This window comes from Drosophila mojavensis, unplaced genomic scaffold (assembly GCF_018153725.1).
Source record: "Drosophila mojavensis isolate 15081-1352.22 unplaced genomic scaffold, ASM1815372v1 contig_136, whole genome shotgun sequence".
In the NCBI taxonomy this organism is placed as follows: domain Eukaryota; kingdom Metazoa; phylum Arthropoda; class Insecta; order Diptera; family Drosophilidae; genus Drosophila; species Drosophila mojavensis.
This window is the reverse complement of record NW_025318667.1, coordinates 22,568,536-22,584,350: the sequence shown is the minus strand read 5'-3', so window position 1 is coordinate 22,584,350 and position 15,815 is coordinate 22,568,536. Positions and strand designations below refer to the sequence as shown.

The following is a 15,815-nucleotide window of genomic DNA, read 5'->3' as shown; positions in this document are numbered from 1 at the left end:
TAATATGCGCACTATAATTACTTTCATAAATAACCAAATTAACCCACTTCTGCATATTATTGTTCTCTGATATATAAACAGATATAGATATCAAATCTGATTTCTTAATTTCTATTGTTCCAAGCAATATATAAACAAACTAATTACTTAACTGAATCAATTTGAGCATTTCCTATTTGAATGATAGAAGCTATTTTTAATCGTGGTAATAAATATTTGGCTTTCCCTTCTCAAATCCCTCGTCCATTAGCTAATTAAAGTAAATTTAGACTCGATAAAAATGAAGTTTAAATAATTTTAATCACAATATTGGCCATGTTAGTTGTAACTGTATATATGGATGCATTTGCATATTTATTTTTATATGTGTGTGCACATTGCAATATGTATGTGTGTATGTGAGGAGTGTAAGTATATCCACTCCTTTGTGATATGAGTTGACGTTAATTTGGAATTGGCTGATGTATGGAAATTGGGATTTTTCGATCGGCTGCTGCTGCTGGCAGGCCAAAAAAGAGGTATATATATATATATATATATATTTATATGCATATTCAAATATATTACATATACATATATATCTATATATATATATCGGATTAGTTATGCAGCTAGTGTAGTAAAAGTAAACAAGTCGTTCCAATTCCTGATTCAAACTGTGGGCCAGAGTCTGTCAGCCACTTGGCTTTCCTTATTTCTTGCTAGTCTTCTGATTCTTCCTGATATTGGTGATGATGCTGCGAGACATGCGGCCAGCGGCCAGACGTAGTCCGCTGCGGAACGGCTGATGCTTATAGTTCATGCAGGGCTCATCCATTAGCTCTTCGAGATCATCGTCATCTGTGGTGGTTGTGTCTGATGGTGGAAAGTCAGTTCCAGCTGCAGTTCCAGTGCCAATACCAGTTCCAGTTCCAGAACCGATGCCAATGGCAGAGCCGATGCCAGTGGCAGAGCCGATGCCAGTGCCAGTTCCAGTGGCTATGCCAGATGCCTTCATCTTCAATTCATTGCCAGCATCCAGTTTGAGTGCCCCGCCATTTTGATTAGCCTTAGCCTTAGCATTACCTTTAGCATCGGCAACGACATCAGCATCAGCATCGATGGGGACATCGACATAATTAAGCCCAGTGGCGTCCAATGATTTGCGTGTCTTCTTCGTGGTGTTCTTCGTGCAGCACCAATAGGAGGCGAGAAAGTCTAGCTCCTCGGATGACGATGAGCTCTTCAGCTCCTCCTCCGGCACGCATTCGTCAATTTTGCGCTCCGACTGGCGGACGAAGCTGTTTGTGGACATCTTCATATCGTCGGCGCTCAACGAACGCTTCACCCGCAAATGGTCACGTGTGCGGCGCAGTCCGCTCGGAGTTCTCTCGTGTCCGCCCTTCTTAACGGTCTGCTCATAGTTCTCAGCGATGCGCGACACGTGACGCTGCTTCTGGTCGAGCTTGTCCAGTTCCAGTTCCTTTTCGCGATACTGCTTGGGTGTCAGCACCAATGGCTGCCAATATAGCTCCAACGTAGACATGCGCTTCACGCCCTCATCCTCCAGAATGCTATCGTTGGTCAGCAGGCGACCCTTATAAGTCAGCCGGCTAAATGCCATCGGCACGTTCATGGTGCGTCCAATGCGCTTCTTCAAATCGGCCACGTTGCGAGAGCGGTCGGTCTCATAGATGTTCTTGCGACCGTCGCGGGTCAGAATTTGGATCTGCAACTTACGCATCTTACAAACGGCAAGTGGAATGTGCATCTAAAATGGATAGAGATTGTCGGACAGTCCACGTAGAAATGATTTGTGCAGCTGCGTTTGCTATTTAATGTAATTTTTAAATGAAAATTGTGTATTTGACTTTAGTCTGGCTCTTTAGCTAAACGAAATAAAACTCAAAGCCTATGCTGCTATATTTATTTTTGTGAAATGAATTAACTCTGACTGAGACTCAATTGTCAAATTTAGTAATCTCGTAGTGCCCCCCTCAGCTTCTGAACATATGACGATCTAATATATATATATTTAATATAAAAGGTTTTTTTTAATTAAAAATTTAACTTGAAGCAAATATTTATTTGGATGCTCTCTCTCTCTCTCTCTCTCTCTCTCTCTCTCTCTCTTTCTGCCTGTCTCTCTCAATCTCTATCTCTCTGTATCACTACCGCTCTCCCTTACTTTCTCTATAGCTCTGTCTCACTATCTCGCATTCTCTCTCTCACTTTCTCTCTACATCATTATCAACCTCTCTATAGCTGTAGCCCAGTATTGCGCCTTCTCTGTCTTTCTCTCACTCCCCCTATATCTCTCACGCTCTCTGTTTCTCTCCGTCTCTATTCACTCCATTTCTCTGTCTCTCTCTCTCTGTCTCTCCTTCTTTTGCTCAGCTTTTCTCCCGTTCACTCCATCTCCCGCGCCCTCTCTCTCTCTATCCGCCTCTTCTGCTCTCTTACGAACTGCATCCTTGCTTATAAGAAATCTACAGTTTAATTAAAATCAATTAAAAATGAAATTTAAAGAAAATTTGAATATGACACTTAAGGGACCGTAGTTATACCCGGAAGGCGCTATAACCGTAAAAGTTTGCTCATCAAAGTTTTGTCTGGGGACCAGAATTTTCATCGCTATTGCCGTACAGACGCTATAAGCGGAGTCGTTATAACCGGATTCTACTGTATTCGTCTCTGAGGAAGTGAAAACGCTTTCTTTCTTTCTGTCCCTCTCTCTCTCTCTCTCTCTCTTTCGCTCTCCCGCTTTCTCTCCCTTCTTTTCCTCTCTTACCTCTTACTCATTCTCTCTCTCTCTCTCTCGCTCTCTCACTCGCTTAGAAACCGCTTCCGCATATTGTCTCATAGTGAGTCAATCGAAAGACTGCGTTTGTGTGAAGGTGTTGATAAATTTATGCATTGGCATTGCTTCCGGTTCTAATGTGCGTGTGCGTGTGCGTGTGCGCGTGGGTATGTGTGCGAGTGTGCGTGTGCGTGTGTCAACCATCGAAGCACTGCAAATGAATGTGGCAGCCAGTCCTTAGACAAGCTACCAAATCAATGGCACCCCATAAAAATAACAAAATACACACATTTATCTGATGCTGGAGCTCGCAGAGGAAATCTTTGTTGATGCAGTTCACAGAGTTCAAGAGATTTCCAAGATTCCGATTCGATCGTTTGTATTAAATTTCTACTTTATTAGTTTAATGTGAAAAGAAACACGTACAATAATTATTTTTGCAAAAATGTGAAATGGAAATGGAAATACAATTGTAAAATGTCAACTCCAAAGTGTCACTTAGAGCAGCACATGGAAGAGAGAGCAGGCCAGCATCAGAGCCAGGGACAGCATGACGGTGATGGCACCATCGCGTGCTATCGGTATGAGGGTATCGTTGGCCAGCAGGGCATTGCAGCCGTGTCCCTCGCAGGTGTAGCAATTGCCATCGATGACGCACTGCTTATTGGCCTGGGCCGAGCTGAGGCAGCCGCGCTTGAACGCCCCCTCGCCAGTGCGTCCGTTGTAGCGAATGTAGCACTTGTCACCGAGCTTATAGGTTGGACAGACCTTGCTGTACGCATGATTCTCGATGGCGCAGCTCGAATTGATCGAATCACCGGAGCATTGCAGGCACTTGGGGCGATATTGTGGGAAAATCAAACGGTTGCAGCCCTCATTCGCTGAGCAGACGAGACACTCCAACTCATTGTTGCACGAGTTCAATGTGTTGTTGTCCAGTTCGCTGGAGCAGCCACGAATCGTATATCCATCTAAGCCAAGACGTTCAATTGTTATTGTTATTTAGTTGCACTTTAGCAATTAATCATTCAATTTAACTGCACTGACTACATACTTAAGACGCGTGTATAGCAGAGGCTATTATTGGTAGGGCAATCCTTGGCCAAAATGCTCAATGGCTGTGTGGCGCATCGCTCTTCAGTCTTCGAATGGCATTGCACGCAGGCATCTGTACAGAAAGACAAGTTTAAACACATCGACATACATATAAATTAATTCGAATTTCATAAAACACTTCATACGCGAATAGTATTTTATCGAAATGCTTGCCACTCGCCCATATGGCGGGCTGGACGACAATATAACTGTAATTCAATTGCAAGTCTCAGTTGCCAGATCCTTTTATTTTTTGTCGCCCCTGCCAGACATGCGCAATTCGAATACAGGCAAGTAAACTGTGATCTGATTAACGTCCACAATTGATAATTATGACACAATTCTCTTATCATGGGTAAATGGCAACGTCTATTTATAAGTGTGCATATGTGTGTGTTTACCGTCATATATGTACATATGTACATATGTATAAGCGATTGAGTTATTCAGTTCTTTCCGTAAATTAAGAAAGGCGTCGTATGACTAACCGTGTAAATCGATTATAAAAGGATTCCGTTTGAGCTCATTTATAAACACCTATATACATATATGATGTATACATACATTTTATTTATTCATATATAAATATATATGTATATATTTTTTTTAAATCCACTGCAATGTCTACGTTAAATACTAACAAAAAAAAAAAAAAAAAAAAAGAAATAAATAAAGAAAAAAAATAGATCGAACGCATATACACATATTATAGCCTTTAACCTGTTTCCATGAAAGATAAAGAGAGCTACAGATAAGCTTCGCATATGTATGTGGTGACAATTGGTGACCATGTATATTTCGGTATTACACAAAATCTAACAACAGGTGTGCAAGCATACAACCCATGCGATACATTTATACCAATATACATCTATCTTAAATCGGCTTAATTTATATATCTGTATATAATACATAGATGTATATCTCCAGAAGTGTTTGCCGGCTATTACATTTTCTATATTAACTGAACTCACACATGCATACATATATATATGTATATGCATACTATTGAAACTCAAACTTGTGATACGATAAGCAATGAGCTTACGTACGTACTATATATAAATGGATAAGATAGAATATAATAAGGAAAAAAGAACTTCGACTACCAATCTTACATAAGACACATATTCCACACATTAATATATACATGTACATATATTAAGGCACAATGAAAAAAAAAAAAAAAAAAAAAAAAAAAAAAAACTGAAGAAATAAAATAATTTAAACAGTTTTTACCACTGTGGACGTAAGCCAAAAAGGCGCATGCAGCAATGATCAGCATATAGAACTTCATTTCGAGTATTTTTAAGTCTTGGACACAATTATTTGCTATAGATACTAATTTAATATTATTGTGTATACGATCGAGTCGATATTGGCGACACTGCACTTGACACGTACGCTTTGAAGTCTACAAATAAACTAAAAGCTAGAGTAACGGACGCAAATATACATAGTAAAATTCCACAGAACAGTTACATATCGGAATGTTAATAACAGTAGTAGATTTACTGAGCGACACCGTAGCTCTCATCGATCACTTGATGGTAGTCCATTAGCGATAAAATTTTAATTTTTAAAATATAGTTACTCAACATTTGATTTAGTTAATACAAGGGCTGCTAAGTATTGATTGCATTCACCTAAAATAGTGCAAATCTCGACTTGTACTTTTTTTAAATTTGTTTCAAATTTAAATGGCAGACAAAAGCTGTTTGTTGTATCGATAACCTGTTTAAAACAAATCCTTTATATATTGTATTAATAAAGTAATTTCTAGTCGCAATTTCTTTGAAATAATTAGCAATCTAAGCCAAGAAAGCTGATTTACTTCTGGGATGGTTATTAAATGGATAAATATGCACTTATGAAATATGAATGGTATCCCGCAAACATTCTTATGTAGATTTTCTAACTATCGATATATCGCACTGGAAGTGCTATAGTGCTGCCACATAATCTAAAGAAACATATGTAATCAGATGGCAATTGGACCCATGCATATTGGAATATAAGGATTGCATTTGCGCAAACGCTTAACTGGGTTTAATGATTTCAACAGAAGCTGTATTAGTTGAAAGTGCATCGAGGACATCAGTCACAGCATGACATTGATAGTGTGCATCTGCGATTATTGGCAACGCCGTCATTACTACAATCGACAGTCCATACAGGCAGCAGGCGGCACTGATGCTGACAAGAGCCAGAAAAAATCTGTTCGTCGGCTACAATTACAGCTAGATGCCATCACTGGCAACTATTGGCTGCGCGAACTGCTTCAGCAGAGGGCGCTGCGCGAGCGACTGCAGACAGAGCATAATGTGCAGCTAATATGGCTGTCCTTCCATCCGCCAGAGCGCGACACCATCGACTATAAATGGGCAGACATGCTAGCGCATACAATATGGGAACATATCGAGATGGAGCATCTAATGTCCTGGCTCTCCACGCTAGGCGGCGGCTTCTCAGCCCTGGGCGAACAATTCGAGCGCTGTGTAAGTGCAAAAATGTTCAAAGTGCAACAGAATGCAGAAGATTAACCGAAAATATAAAAAAAAAAACAAAACAAAACTATGCAAATTATAGGCCCAGACAGCGGGAAAGATATCACTGCAGCAGCTAACGATTGGTCTGCGAGTCGGCGATCCATTTCTGCAGGCGCGTTGCAAGCTCTACTACAGCATTTCCTTAATCCAGCGAGGCCAGCTGCGCAAGGCCAAGCAATTGATTCGCGCCCAATATCAGTTCGCGAAGCAGCACGAGGAGCACGATCACCGATTGGTGCGCATGTGCTTGGGCATTTGGCTGCGATTGCGCTACGAGTACGAGGAGCGGAGGAAGCGGAGACTAGCTATAAAGGATCAGTCGTAATTCTCTCGAAGAGATTCATTAGAAGACTAAGCATAAAATGAAAGCATGGTTTACTGTTAGTTGTTAAGATACAAAATATACTATTTACATATTCTATAATAATATATATATATATATATGAATACATATATATATCTGTTTGGATTTTTGTATAGGTATATATATTTATATACATATGTATGTATATAATTCTTTATTTGTATGTATGTATATGTATATGTACGTATAAAATGCGATTTAACATTCCAACAGCGCGTGGTCGGCACCAATTCACGCTAAACTCTTCTCTTCCTCTCTGTTCTTCGTCACCATTTGAAAAAACATTACCATTTTTTACTTACAACTACACAGTTTTCTTTTCTATGCGTGTGCTAGGATTATATATGTAGAGTAAAATATGCTACCGAAAACAATTGACGTCACATGTGTGTGTGTGTGTTTGTGTATATGTCTCTCTATATAAGTTTTATCTAATGTGAGCCACTTGATGAATATCAGCTGAGAGAAGCCTATACGCATGCGCTATATACATGCATATATATAAATAATAAAAAAAAATGTATATATATATGAAATATATATATAGAAATCTGGCTAAAGTTTTAAGTTAGATTATCGCCGTAACTGAACATAGAATTTAAAGTTTTTTTTGTGGATATTGCTTGCAGTGCCAAATGGTTGTTATTGTTATTATTTCCATGCTTGTCCCCCTCTAAAGCTTCATTCCATGCGACTTATTGCGCCAATGTGCCCATGGGATCCCAGGCGGGCAGCACAATGGGATCCATGTCAAATACGCGCATCACATCTTCGGGCACATATTTCTTATCGACGACCACCTCGAAGCCGAACTCCCTAAACCAATCGGCGCACATGACCAGATAGCCCTTCTCGCCACGATCCTCGCCCCAGGAGTTCTCCACGCGCAACTTCTGAGCAACGCCATTTTTCTGCAACATAAACACAATGATGCTTACAATCATATCATATATACATGCAAATGAATGGCGCTTACATCCACAGAGACGGCTGTGAATACCATGGCGTGGGTCATGGCCGATTCACCATAGATGAGACGATCCGCCTTCGAAAATGTTGTTTGTATGTCAATGTCGAAGACCAGCTTGAAATCGTGGCTGCATCCATCGAAACGAACGAGACGGCAAGTGCAGAGCACATGGGTAAGAGAGAGAAGGGTATAGTTGCTGGAAATACATATTTACACACACACACACTTACACATCAACATCCTCGATACCTTGCTTGGAGGCGAAACGCTTGCTAACCTCGCAACCAAACCAGACTGCTTCTCCAGCCTTCAGCGATTTGGTCACCATGGCCAATAGGAGATCGACATTTTGATTGTTGTAAAGCACCGGACGACCACCGACAACATTGCCCAGACAATCGACCGTATAGACCTGGTCGTAGCTGCTCGTTGGACGTGGATCGGTGACCAGGCACACCTTGTCCTCGACATTGAAATGCGGCTTCACATAGCGCTCGTAAAACTCCAGCGAACTGATGGGTCCAATGGACTGATAGTTCTTCGACTTATCATAGTACTCCCAGGTGAACGTCTCGGAGGGAATGCCCAGGCAAATGCCAACCACCTTGTAGATCTCCGACATTTGCTCTTGAATCTTGCAGGTGATCTCCTCATCACTGGGCTGCTTCTCCAACAGAACACGCAAGTGCCTCGCATATTCGCGCAGCTGTAAGGGATCAAGATCAGGGAATGAATTTTAGTTTGTTTTTTCTTTTTTTTTCCTTTATTGTGATTCACGAATCGGTAGTCAGCCGACTTACCTTGCTCTTCAGTATGGCATTCATTCGTATGCTGGACTCGCAGCTAAAGCTCTCCGGAAAGCATTTCTTTGGCATCAGACCATGTTTGGTTATCAGATTGACCAGCATGTGCCACTGGCCTCCATCAGAGGTTGGATCGAGCAACAGGAACGACACCAGACGGCCGTCGACTTTCTCGCCGCGCTTTGCCGTCTTCACGATGTTGTTGAGGAAATAGTTGCAACGCTCGATTTTGTCCCAGTAGAAGAGGAACGCCTGCGAGAACTCGAACTCATCCAGATTGTAGTTCTTCATGAAGGGCAGGCGTATACAATTAAGGGCGGCAAACAGCCAGCAGCGACCGGAGCTGCGCTGATTGGTGACCGGTTTGCCCTCCGTTTCCACCTTATAGTTGAACACATGATTGGTCGTCTCCAGCGTCTTGCGGGACAGGCACACATCGAACGGATCCACACGGGAGCAAACGTTCTGGGCAAGCAGATTCTTGGGTTCGCTGTAGAAATTCTCGCGCCACTTGCTCAACAGGTCCGGCGTAATGGCACTCTGGTTCCCATCATCCTTTGACCCGAACATCTTGCCGTCGCTGGCGTTGTTGTTGCTGCCATTGCCGCCACCTTGGATAATATCGTTAGCTGCAAGTATATTGGTACTACTCGTAGTGCTTGTGGAAAACAATCCAGCTGTTTCTATAGTCTGCGTTGCACCTGCACACGTAGCTGCAGTTGCAGGCGCAGGTACATTTGCCATCTGCGAGAGCTTCATTGCGCGTGCAAGCCGATACACCACAAATTTGTTATACTCTGATACAATTAAAAAACTTCTGTCACATATTTAACAATTACTATGAAGCTGTCGAATACATACGCTTGTACATAGTTCTAGGATCTGTGGGCGTAATCTATCACAGCTAGCTATTATTGAAAACAAAATACATATATAAAAGCCACACAGATATACAAAATATTTGTATATATTAAAAGACTATCGGTTTAAGCATAATAGTTCGATAAACTTCGTTTTTTTTTTTTTTTTTTGGTGGCTTACGTTCATCGATGCTATTCCCGCAATTTTGAAGATGAATGGAAATTATTTAAAATTATTATTAAATTTGATATAATAAATATTTAACTGACACTGTGTTTTGTTTCAATTTCAGCAACGTATTTATTTCCTTTATATATATTAAATACAAAATGCAAATAAATTACAAGCAGTTAATTATTTTTTGTTTGTCTTGAATGCAAAATAAATCAATCCATGCGCCCCATCTTTTCTGAAGACCCACAAGGAGAGTGATTTTTTCTCTTGGTATTTTCTGCTCATATTAAACAATAAACTTGACCATTCCATGCAGTTGCTTTTTAAATTTGAAATATTAAATCTATAATTTTGACAAGAGAAAGTTTAAATTTACTATCATATCAAACAGAAAATTCATGCCAAAATTATTTTTTCTTTAATATATCGCAAATATTCGCATACGAAAATATCGTGCTGTTAATTAAAGTACCAATATTCGATTCATCGATATGTTACCAATATTGCATATATTATTCGTTTTTTTTTTTTTTTTTTTTTTTTTTTTTTTGTAGATCATTTACGCACGTACTTATGCAACGCATCTACACACATACGCACTCACATGCATATGTAAAGTATTTGTATATATCCATATATACGAATGTGTGTAAATTAGAAAATCTGATCGACAACTGTGATGTATTCTTTTGTGCACAGTGGGAACGGGTCTGGTGGGCGTGGTCGTCTAAACAAAGCACTTGTGTGCAGCGCATAACTCAAAATTTAATTGCGCGCACTGCCAGCTGCTGGAGCTTATTAACTGTGACTTTATTACTGTGTACACATGTATGCGTGCGTGTGTGTTTAAGTGCATATGCATTTGTGAGTTGCACTTCGAAACAATGAATGTACACTTTGTTGTAAGAAAAGCTGCGCAAAATAATTCTCCCCCATCCCGTAGCTAATTTCATATACTTTCATCTAAGTACCGTTGCGGGTGCATATGTGTGTGTGTGCTATTAAAAAACAGACTTTGGAAATACTGTAAAACAAAGTAAATAGTGAGGAACGCAAAAATGTTGCGACTTTTGATAAGAACACATATATGTATGCATACACATGTATTGTATATAGGTGTCTGAGCAATAATCGTATAAGACTTAATGCAGAAATCTTTGAAAAACTTTATCTCGACTGAGATGACTTGAGCAACAGCGCTAACCGCAGTTACGGATGAAGCGATGATGCAGAGTGCAATTAAACCAGTTTAACGGCACATACACAAACACAATCACACACATAGATCCACACATACACACACAGCTGTTGGGGAACTGAAGGCAGCCGAAGGAGGGCAAAATGCCGTTTTAAACTTTCGCGCAAGCCGGCATGCTGCTCGCTGCTGCCTGGCATAAATCTAAACAAACCAACAGAAAAGGGTTTAAAAAAAAAAAAATATAAAAAAAAATGTATATGTATGTATATAAGCAGCAGCAGCAGCAAACGGAAAACTTGTTTTTGCTCAGCTTTTGTAAGAGTGAGTCAAGTGGTGTGCCACTGTTTGTATGTGTGGGGGTACAAAGGCAAAGAGCAAACCAGCAAAAACAAACAAATTTGGGTGAAATTTTACTTTCGTTGTCGTTGCTGCCGTATTGGGGCGTCAGCAAGCTGTTTCGTGCTCGCTTCCGCACAAAGCGGAACGGGGGGAACGGAATTGATGAGCGATGCCGTTGCCTGCACCAGAACCAAAAGCAACTACAACGACAGCAACATTTTTCTTGGTCTCTCGCTATCTCTTGCACTGCTGCTGCTGCTACTGCTGTTGCTGTAGGCAATTATTTCATTTTTTATTTTTTACAAATTATTGTAGTTCTCATAGGTCATTCATTTCACTTACACATTGTGGGAGATTTTTTTTTCTTTCTTATTAACGTTGATAATTGGTTGGCGCTTGACTCGGCTGCAATCTTGACTGCACCTTACACTTTTTATTTAAATTTATTTCACGTTTTGGTAATGTGTACAGTGCAAGCAACTATTATGTACTGTTAATTTTGCTCTATTTAGTTGCTATTTTTATTTATTGATGAGGAAAATGAAAATGATAATGTTTGGCTTTGGCCCGAAACACGAAACAGAATCCAAGAGACAAACGCGAAAGTATCGATGCCACGATAACGACGACAATGCTGCCAGATCACAGTTTCCAAGTGTGAAATGTATCGATACATCGATATATGAAATAGCAATTAATTGGTATATTTTGCAGCTTCCTGCTGCCTGTTGTTGCTTTGTCGCGCTGTTGTTGCTGCCTGCGCTGACTGAATTGTGAGCAGGTCGCGAATTTTGAAATCGCTCCATTCACGCTGCTCGCAAACGAGGGGAAAAAAGCAGCGAAATAAAAATAAATAAATAAATAAATCCATAGCACATACATATCCACTCATATGTATATTCCTAACGTGCATGCCAAATAACGAATCTCGATCAAGTGTTGGTCCGAGGCTCTGCCAAGATGAGCGCCAATAGCAACGACAACTTATGCGAGGACATCTCATTGTTGAAGTCCTACATAGAATATTTTGATGTGCTACCGTTGGAGCTCAGGAACGACATCATCTACTGTCAACGAGCATTGCGCGACTTTCTCAAAGTGCACGGGGTGAGTAACAGCAAAAATCTGAAAATCAAGCAAGCAAAAAAAAACGAGAGTAGAAGAAATGAAGACCATGAATATGTAAAGCAACCTGTGTGACGACCGTTGGTTAACTTCCACTTCTATTCTGTTCCGTTCCGATATCTTCTCAAATCCCACTCCATGCCGGATGGATTGCAGCTGGTGTCCGATGTGTTCAAGGAGCAGGCCGATGCGGTGAGTAGCCCAATTCCATAACTGTCCTGCATTACGCATACCATCTATTATTTATATATCTATATGTGTATGTATGTATTGTCTGTATGTATGCGATTATGCATATGTGTGTATGTACATTTTCTTTGTTTGGAGTAACATAATAAATAATGTGCAATGAAAGCCAATAAATGATATCGCATATATAGAGAGACAGTGTTGCCACCTTTAATTAGTCCACACATCGCACTTGTCCAAGTAGCTCCCGTAACCCAAATACTTCTGCGGCTGTTGCTGGTGCTGCTGCCCTATCCTCATTTCTTAAATTATTCACAATTTGGCAATGCACCGTTTCACTCCATTAGAGATGGGTGCGTGTCAAGAGCACTGAAATAATTATTACTTAGATATGTATGTTCATTGAGTGCACACATACATAGATATGTTCCAGTTATGTATGTATGTATTTAGTGGGAGTTGTTTATTTGTATTCCCTATATTATGTATATATATATATATATATATATATATATATATATCTGTTGCATGCAAAAATGTAGAATGTGTATATCCCCGATATTTGCTGATCGTTAAATAAACAAAAACGTTCTATGAAAAATTATGCACAAAGCGGAGCAGGAAGAAGCAGCAGAATCTGCTGTCGCTTAAAGTGCGCAACGGAATGTAAGTACATACATATGTACCATATATGTATATGTATGTATGTACATATGTGCGTGTCTGCGCTATGCGTGTGTTTGTATATACATACATATGTATGTATGCATATATAATGAAGTAAGATTATATACACATATTTATGTACCTATGCATTCATACATACATACGTACATATGTAAATATGCCACGGCTGCTACCCTGTATAAAACCTTTTATTTAAAGCTCCTTTTTTATTTGCATACAATTATTTTTCATACGACATTTGCGTAATTCGCATCGTTTCTCTACTAATTTGTTTGTCGTGAAACAAGAATTTGAGGCACGTGCGACGACACGACACACGGCATTCAACTCTGTTTTTTTCACCTTCGTTGTTGTTGTTGTTGTTTTATGTCACTTAGTCATAGTCATAGCCATGATGATGATGATTGTCCAATAATTTGTTGTATTGAATAACCGCATTTTGCAGGATCCGGTGCAGATGCGGCGCATCCTCGACGAGCTGGAGTCGGAAGTATACGAGATAAACGCTGAGCAACAATGGCTGATGATGCGCCTGGAAAAGCAGCTAGAGTCGCTATACAAAAAGCTGGCGGCGAACAATATACGAATTTTACCTGACCTAGGCAACGAGTACATCTCCAGCCTGATCGTGCCTTTCGTTGGCGATACCAACTACAAAATCTATCCGAAATCTGTGCTGTGTCGCGACACCGAAGAGATGCTTATACGAAAGCATTTCCTCATCTCGCACGACGACGACGGTGGCATTGAGCCGCTCAAGCTTAGCGAACTGGACGACAATGTGCCGCTGTTGCTGGTGAATGCACTGACTGCCACGCCTACTGCCAAGCCCACTGCCACCATCACTGCCCCAGACATCGTCCAGGCCTCGACCAGCAGCGGAGCACAGATGATGATTGAAAAGAACGATTTGGGTGATAACATAATGAGGGCATCGTCATCGCTATCGCCAGCGCCAGCGAAGCTCCAGCCTGAGTTGTTGCCTGTGCTGACCAAAAAGGACGATCCGCGTTCGCTGCTGATACCGCGTAACGCCCAAACATCCGATGTTCAGCCTGAGAAGTTCGCAGAGTCGGCGTCGTCATTGACGCCACCACCACCACCTCCGCCCCCACCCCCGCCGCTGGTGGCCGCCAAGCAGCGGGCGTCCCGAGCAGATGCCAAGCAGGCGAACAAAACGACCTCACCGCCGCCGCTGGCGCCCATCACCAAGCCGCCAATCGGCACTGACTTCGAGGTTGTGGCCCAGAGTAGAATGAATTTGCGCCAGGCGCTGCGCCGCGCTCGCAAGACCAAACAACAACCGCGACAAATCGACGAGGAGGATGTCGTTGTGCTGCCCGTAGACAAGGTGACGACGGAGAGCACTCCGCCACCCAGCGTCGCGGTGTCCAAAGCGAAGGCGGGCAAAGCGATAGAAATAACTGCTACCCCAGTTGTCCTGGCCACAGTACACGCAACGACGAATAAGAAGTCAGCGCCATCGGTGTCCAGTAAACAGTATAAGACGCGCAATGCGCACGGGGTTGGACGTAAGCCGACGTCGAATCCATCAGCAGCGCAAGTGGCCGCACAGCAGGCGGCAGCTGCAGCAGCAGCAGCAGCGGCAGCAACAACGGCAGCAACAGCAGCAGCAACAGCAGCCGCTGCAGCGGCAGCAACTGCGGGCTCGTCCGGTTCTTCTGATGATTCGCATCACGAACTGGAGCTGGAGCAGCAGCGTCTGTGCGCCTCGGCGGCACAGTGGCGCGATGAGCCGCGTGAGACCCGGGTCCTGCCCTCGGAATACGGGCGGGAGCATTTCCTTGGCCTCTTCGGGCTCTACACACACGAGATGGTCAAGAAACTGTGCCAGCGCCACTCGAAGCGCAAACGTCGAACCGTTCAGAATGCCAGCGGCGTTGTCTTTCACTATGGCCAGCAGCTGGCCGCCTTCGATACGGTGCGTCAGAAGAAACTAAAGGATAAGCCGGAGTTTCTGCTGTCGCCCAAGGATAAGCGACTTCAGGCCAAAAAGGCCCACAAGGCCAACGCGGCAGCCGCGGCGGCTACCAATCGGAAGAGCAAGAGTAAAACGCCCGAAAAGCTGGAAGACGTGGGCAGCAGTCAGCCGGACGTCGGCAAACAGAAATGCAAGGAATGCAAGAAACGAGGTGGTAAGTCCAAATCTCAAAATATGGACGTCCTCTGTGCTCGTAAGCTGTTCATGATGCATTACCATATACAACTTGCATGCGATTAATCTATTCTTCTAATATACTTTTGTGTAGAAAATCTGCAGAGCTGTCTGAGTTGCCATGGGGTTTATCATATGGATTGTCACGAGGATGCCAAAGGAAAGCCGCAGTCGAGCAATCGCTGTCCGCAGTGCTTGCGTGACTGGAACTTGTCGGGCAGGATAAAGGTAGCGGCTTCGTCCTAGTGCTAAGATTTGTTGTTTTTGCTCCACTGGGAGCATTCTGGCCTTTTGTTGTACAATGTAACCTGACCGTTGAATCCTAAAATATGTCTGTACATATATATATATATATATATATATATATATATATATATATATATATATATTTTTTTTTTTTTTTTTTTTTTTGCTTTTATCTTGTTTATTTTCATCTCTTACTTTTTTTGTATTCAAAATTACATTTAAGCTTAAATATAGAATATAAGTATATTCAATTTTAGAAT

The 15,815-nt window shown here is 41.8% G+C and overlaps 5 protein-coding genes across 6 annotated transcripts; 2 read left to right on the top strand and 3 right to left on the bottom strand.

The window, feature by feature from the left end:
• Window positions 1-281: 281 nt before the first annotated feature.
• Window positions 282-3,152, bottom strand: LOC6584489. The gene is made up of 2 exons (XM_002010108.3): window positions 3,069-3,152; window positions 282-1,750 (listed from the first exon to the last, which is right to left on the bottom strand). Exon 2 carries the CDS (start codon window positions 1,748-1,750, stop codon window positions 692-694), a length of 1,059 nt encoding a protein of 352 aa, XP_002010144.2. The 5' UTR covers window positions 3,069-3,152; the 3' UTR covers window positions 282-691.
• On the bottom strand, window positions 3,148-5,303 carry LOC6584488. The gene is made up of 3 exons (XM_002010107.4): window positions 5,114-5,303; window positions 3,834-3,947; window positions 3,148-3,750 (listed from the first exon to the last, which is right to left on the bottom strand). Exons 1-3 carry the CDS (start codon window positions 5,169-5,171, stop codon window positions 3,278-3,280), a joined length of 645 nt encoding a protein of 214 aa, XP_002010143.1. The 5' UTR covers window positions 5,172-5,303; the 3' UTR covers window positions 3,148-3,277.
• Window positions 5,304-5,843: 540 nt separating this feature from the next.
• Window positions 5,844-6,876, top strand: LOC6584487 (uncharacterized protein F58A4.6). Its single transcript, XM_002010106.4, has 2 exons — window positions 5,844-6,372; window positions 6,464-6,876. The coding sequence occupies exons 1-2, from the start codon at window positions 5,983-5,985 to the stop codon at window positions 6,746-6,748; spliced, it is 675 nt and encodes a 224-aa protein (XP_002010142.1). The 5' UTR covers window positions 5,844-5,982; the 3' UTR covers window positions 6,749-6,876.
• A 50-nt stretch (window positions 6,877-6,926) lies between these two features.
• On the bottom strand, window positions 6,927-11,737 carry LOC6584486 (bleomycin hydrolase). 2 transcript variants are annotated; one of them, XM_015161553.3, is made up of 5 exons: window positions 11,475-11,737; window positions 8,558-9,189; window positions 7,988-8,463; window positions 7,764-7,884; window positions 6,927-7,698 (listed from the first exon to the last, which is right to left on the bottom strand). In XM_015161553.3, exons 1-5 carry the CDS (start codon window positions 11,476-11,478, stop codon window positions 7,483-7,485), a joined length of 1,449 nt encoding a protein of 482 aa, XP_015017039.1. In that variant the 5' UTR covers window positions 11,479-11,737; the 3' UTR covers window positions 6,927-7,482. The 2 variants fall into 2 exon arrangements, with proteins under 2 accessions (XP_015017039.1, XP_015017038.1); XM_015161552.3 differs by lacking the exon at window positions 11,475-11,737 and adding an exon at window positions 9,422-9,495 and having other exon boundaries at window positions 8,558-9,357.
• A 96-nt stretch (window positions 11,738-11,833) lies between these two features.
• LOC6584485 (angiomotin) lies at window positions 11,834-15,668 on the top strand. The gene is made up of 4 exons (XM_002010104.4): window positions 11,834-12,239; window positions 12,414-12,449; window positions 13,579-15,289; window positions 15,404-15,668. The coding sequence occupies exons 1-4, from the start codon at window positions 12,093-12,095 to the stop codon at window positions 15,553-15,555; spliced, it is 2,046 nt and encodes a 681-aa protein (XP_002010140.2). The 5' UTR covers window positions 11,834-12,092; the 3' UTR covers window positions 15,556-15,668.
• Window positions 15,669-15,815: the final 147 nt, after the last annotated feature.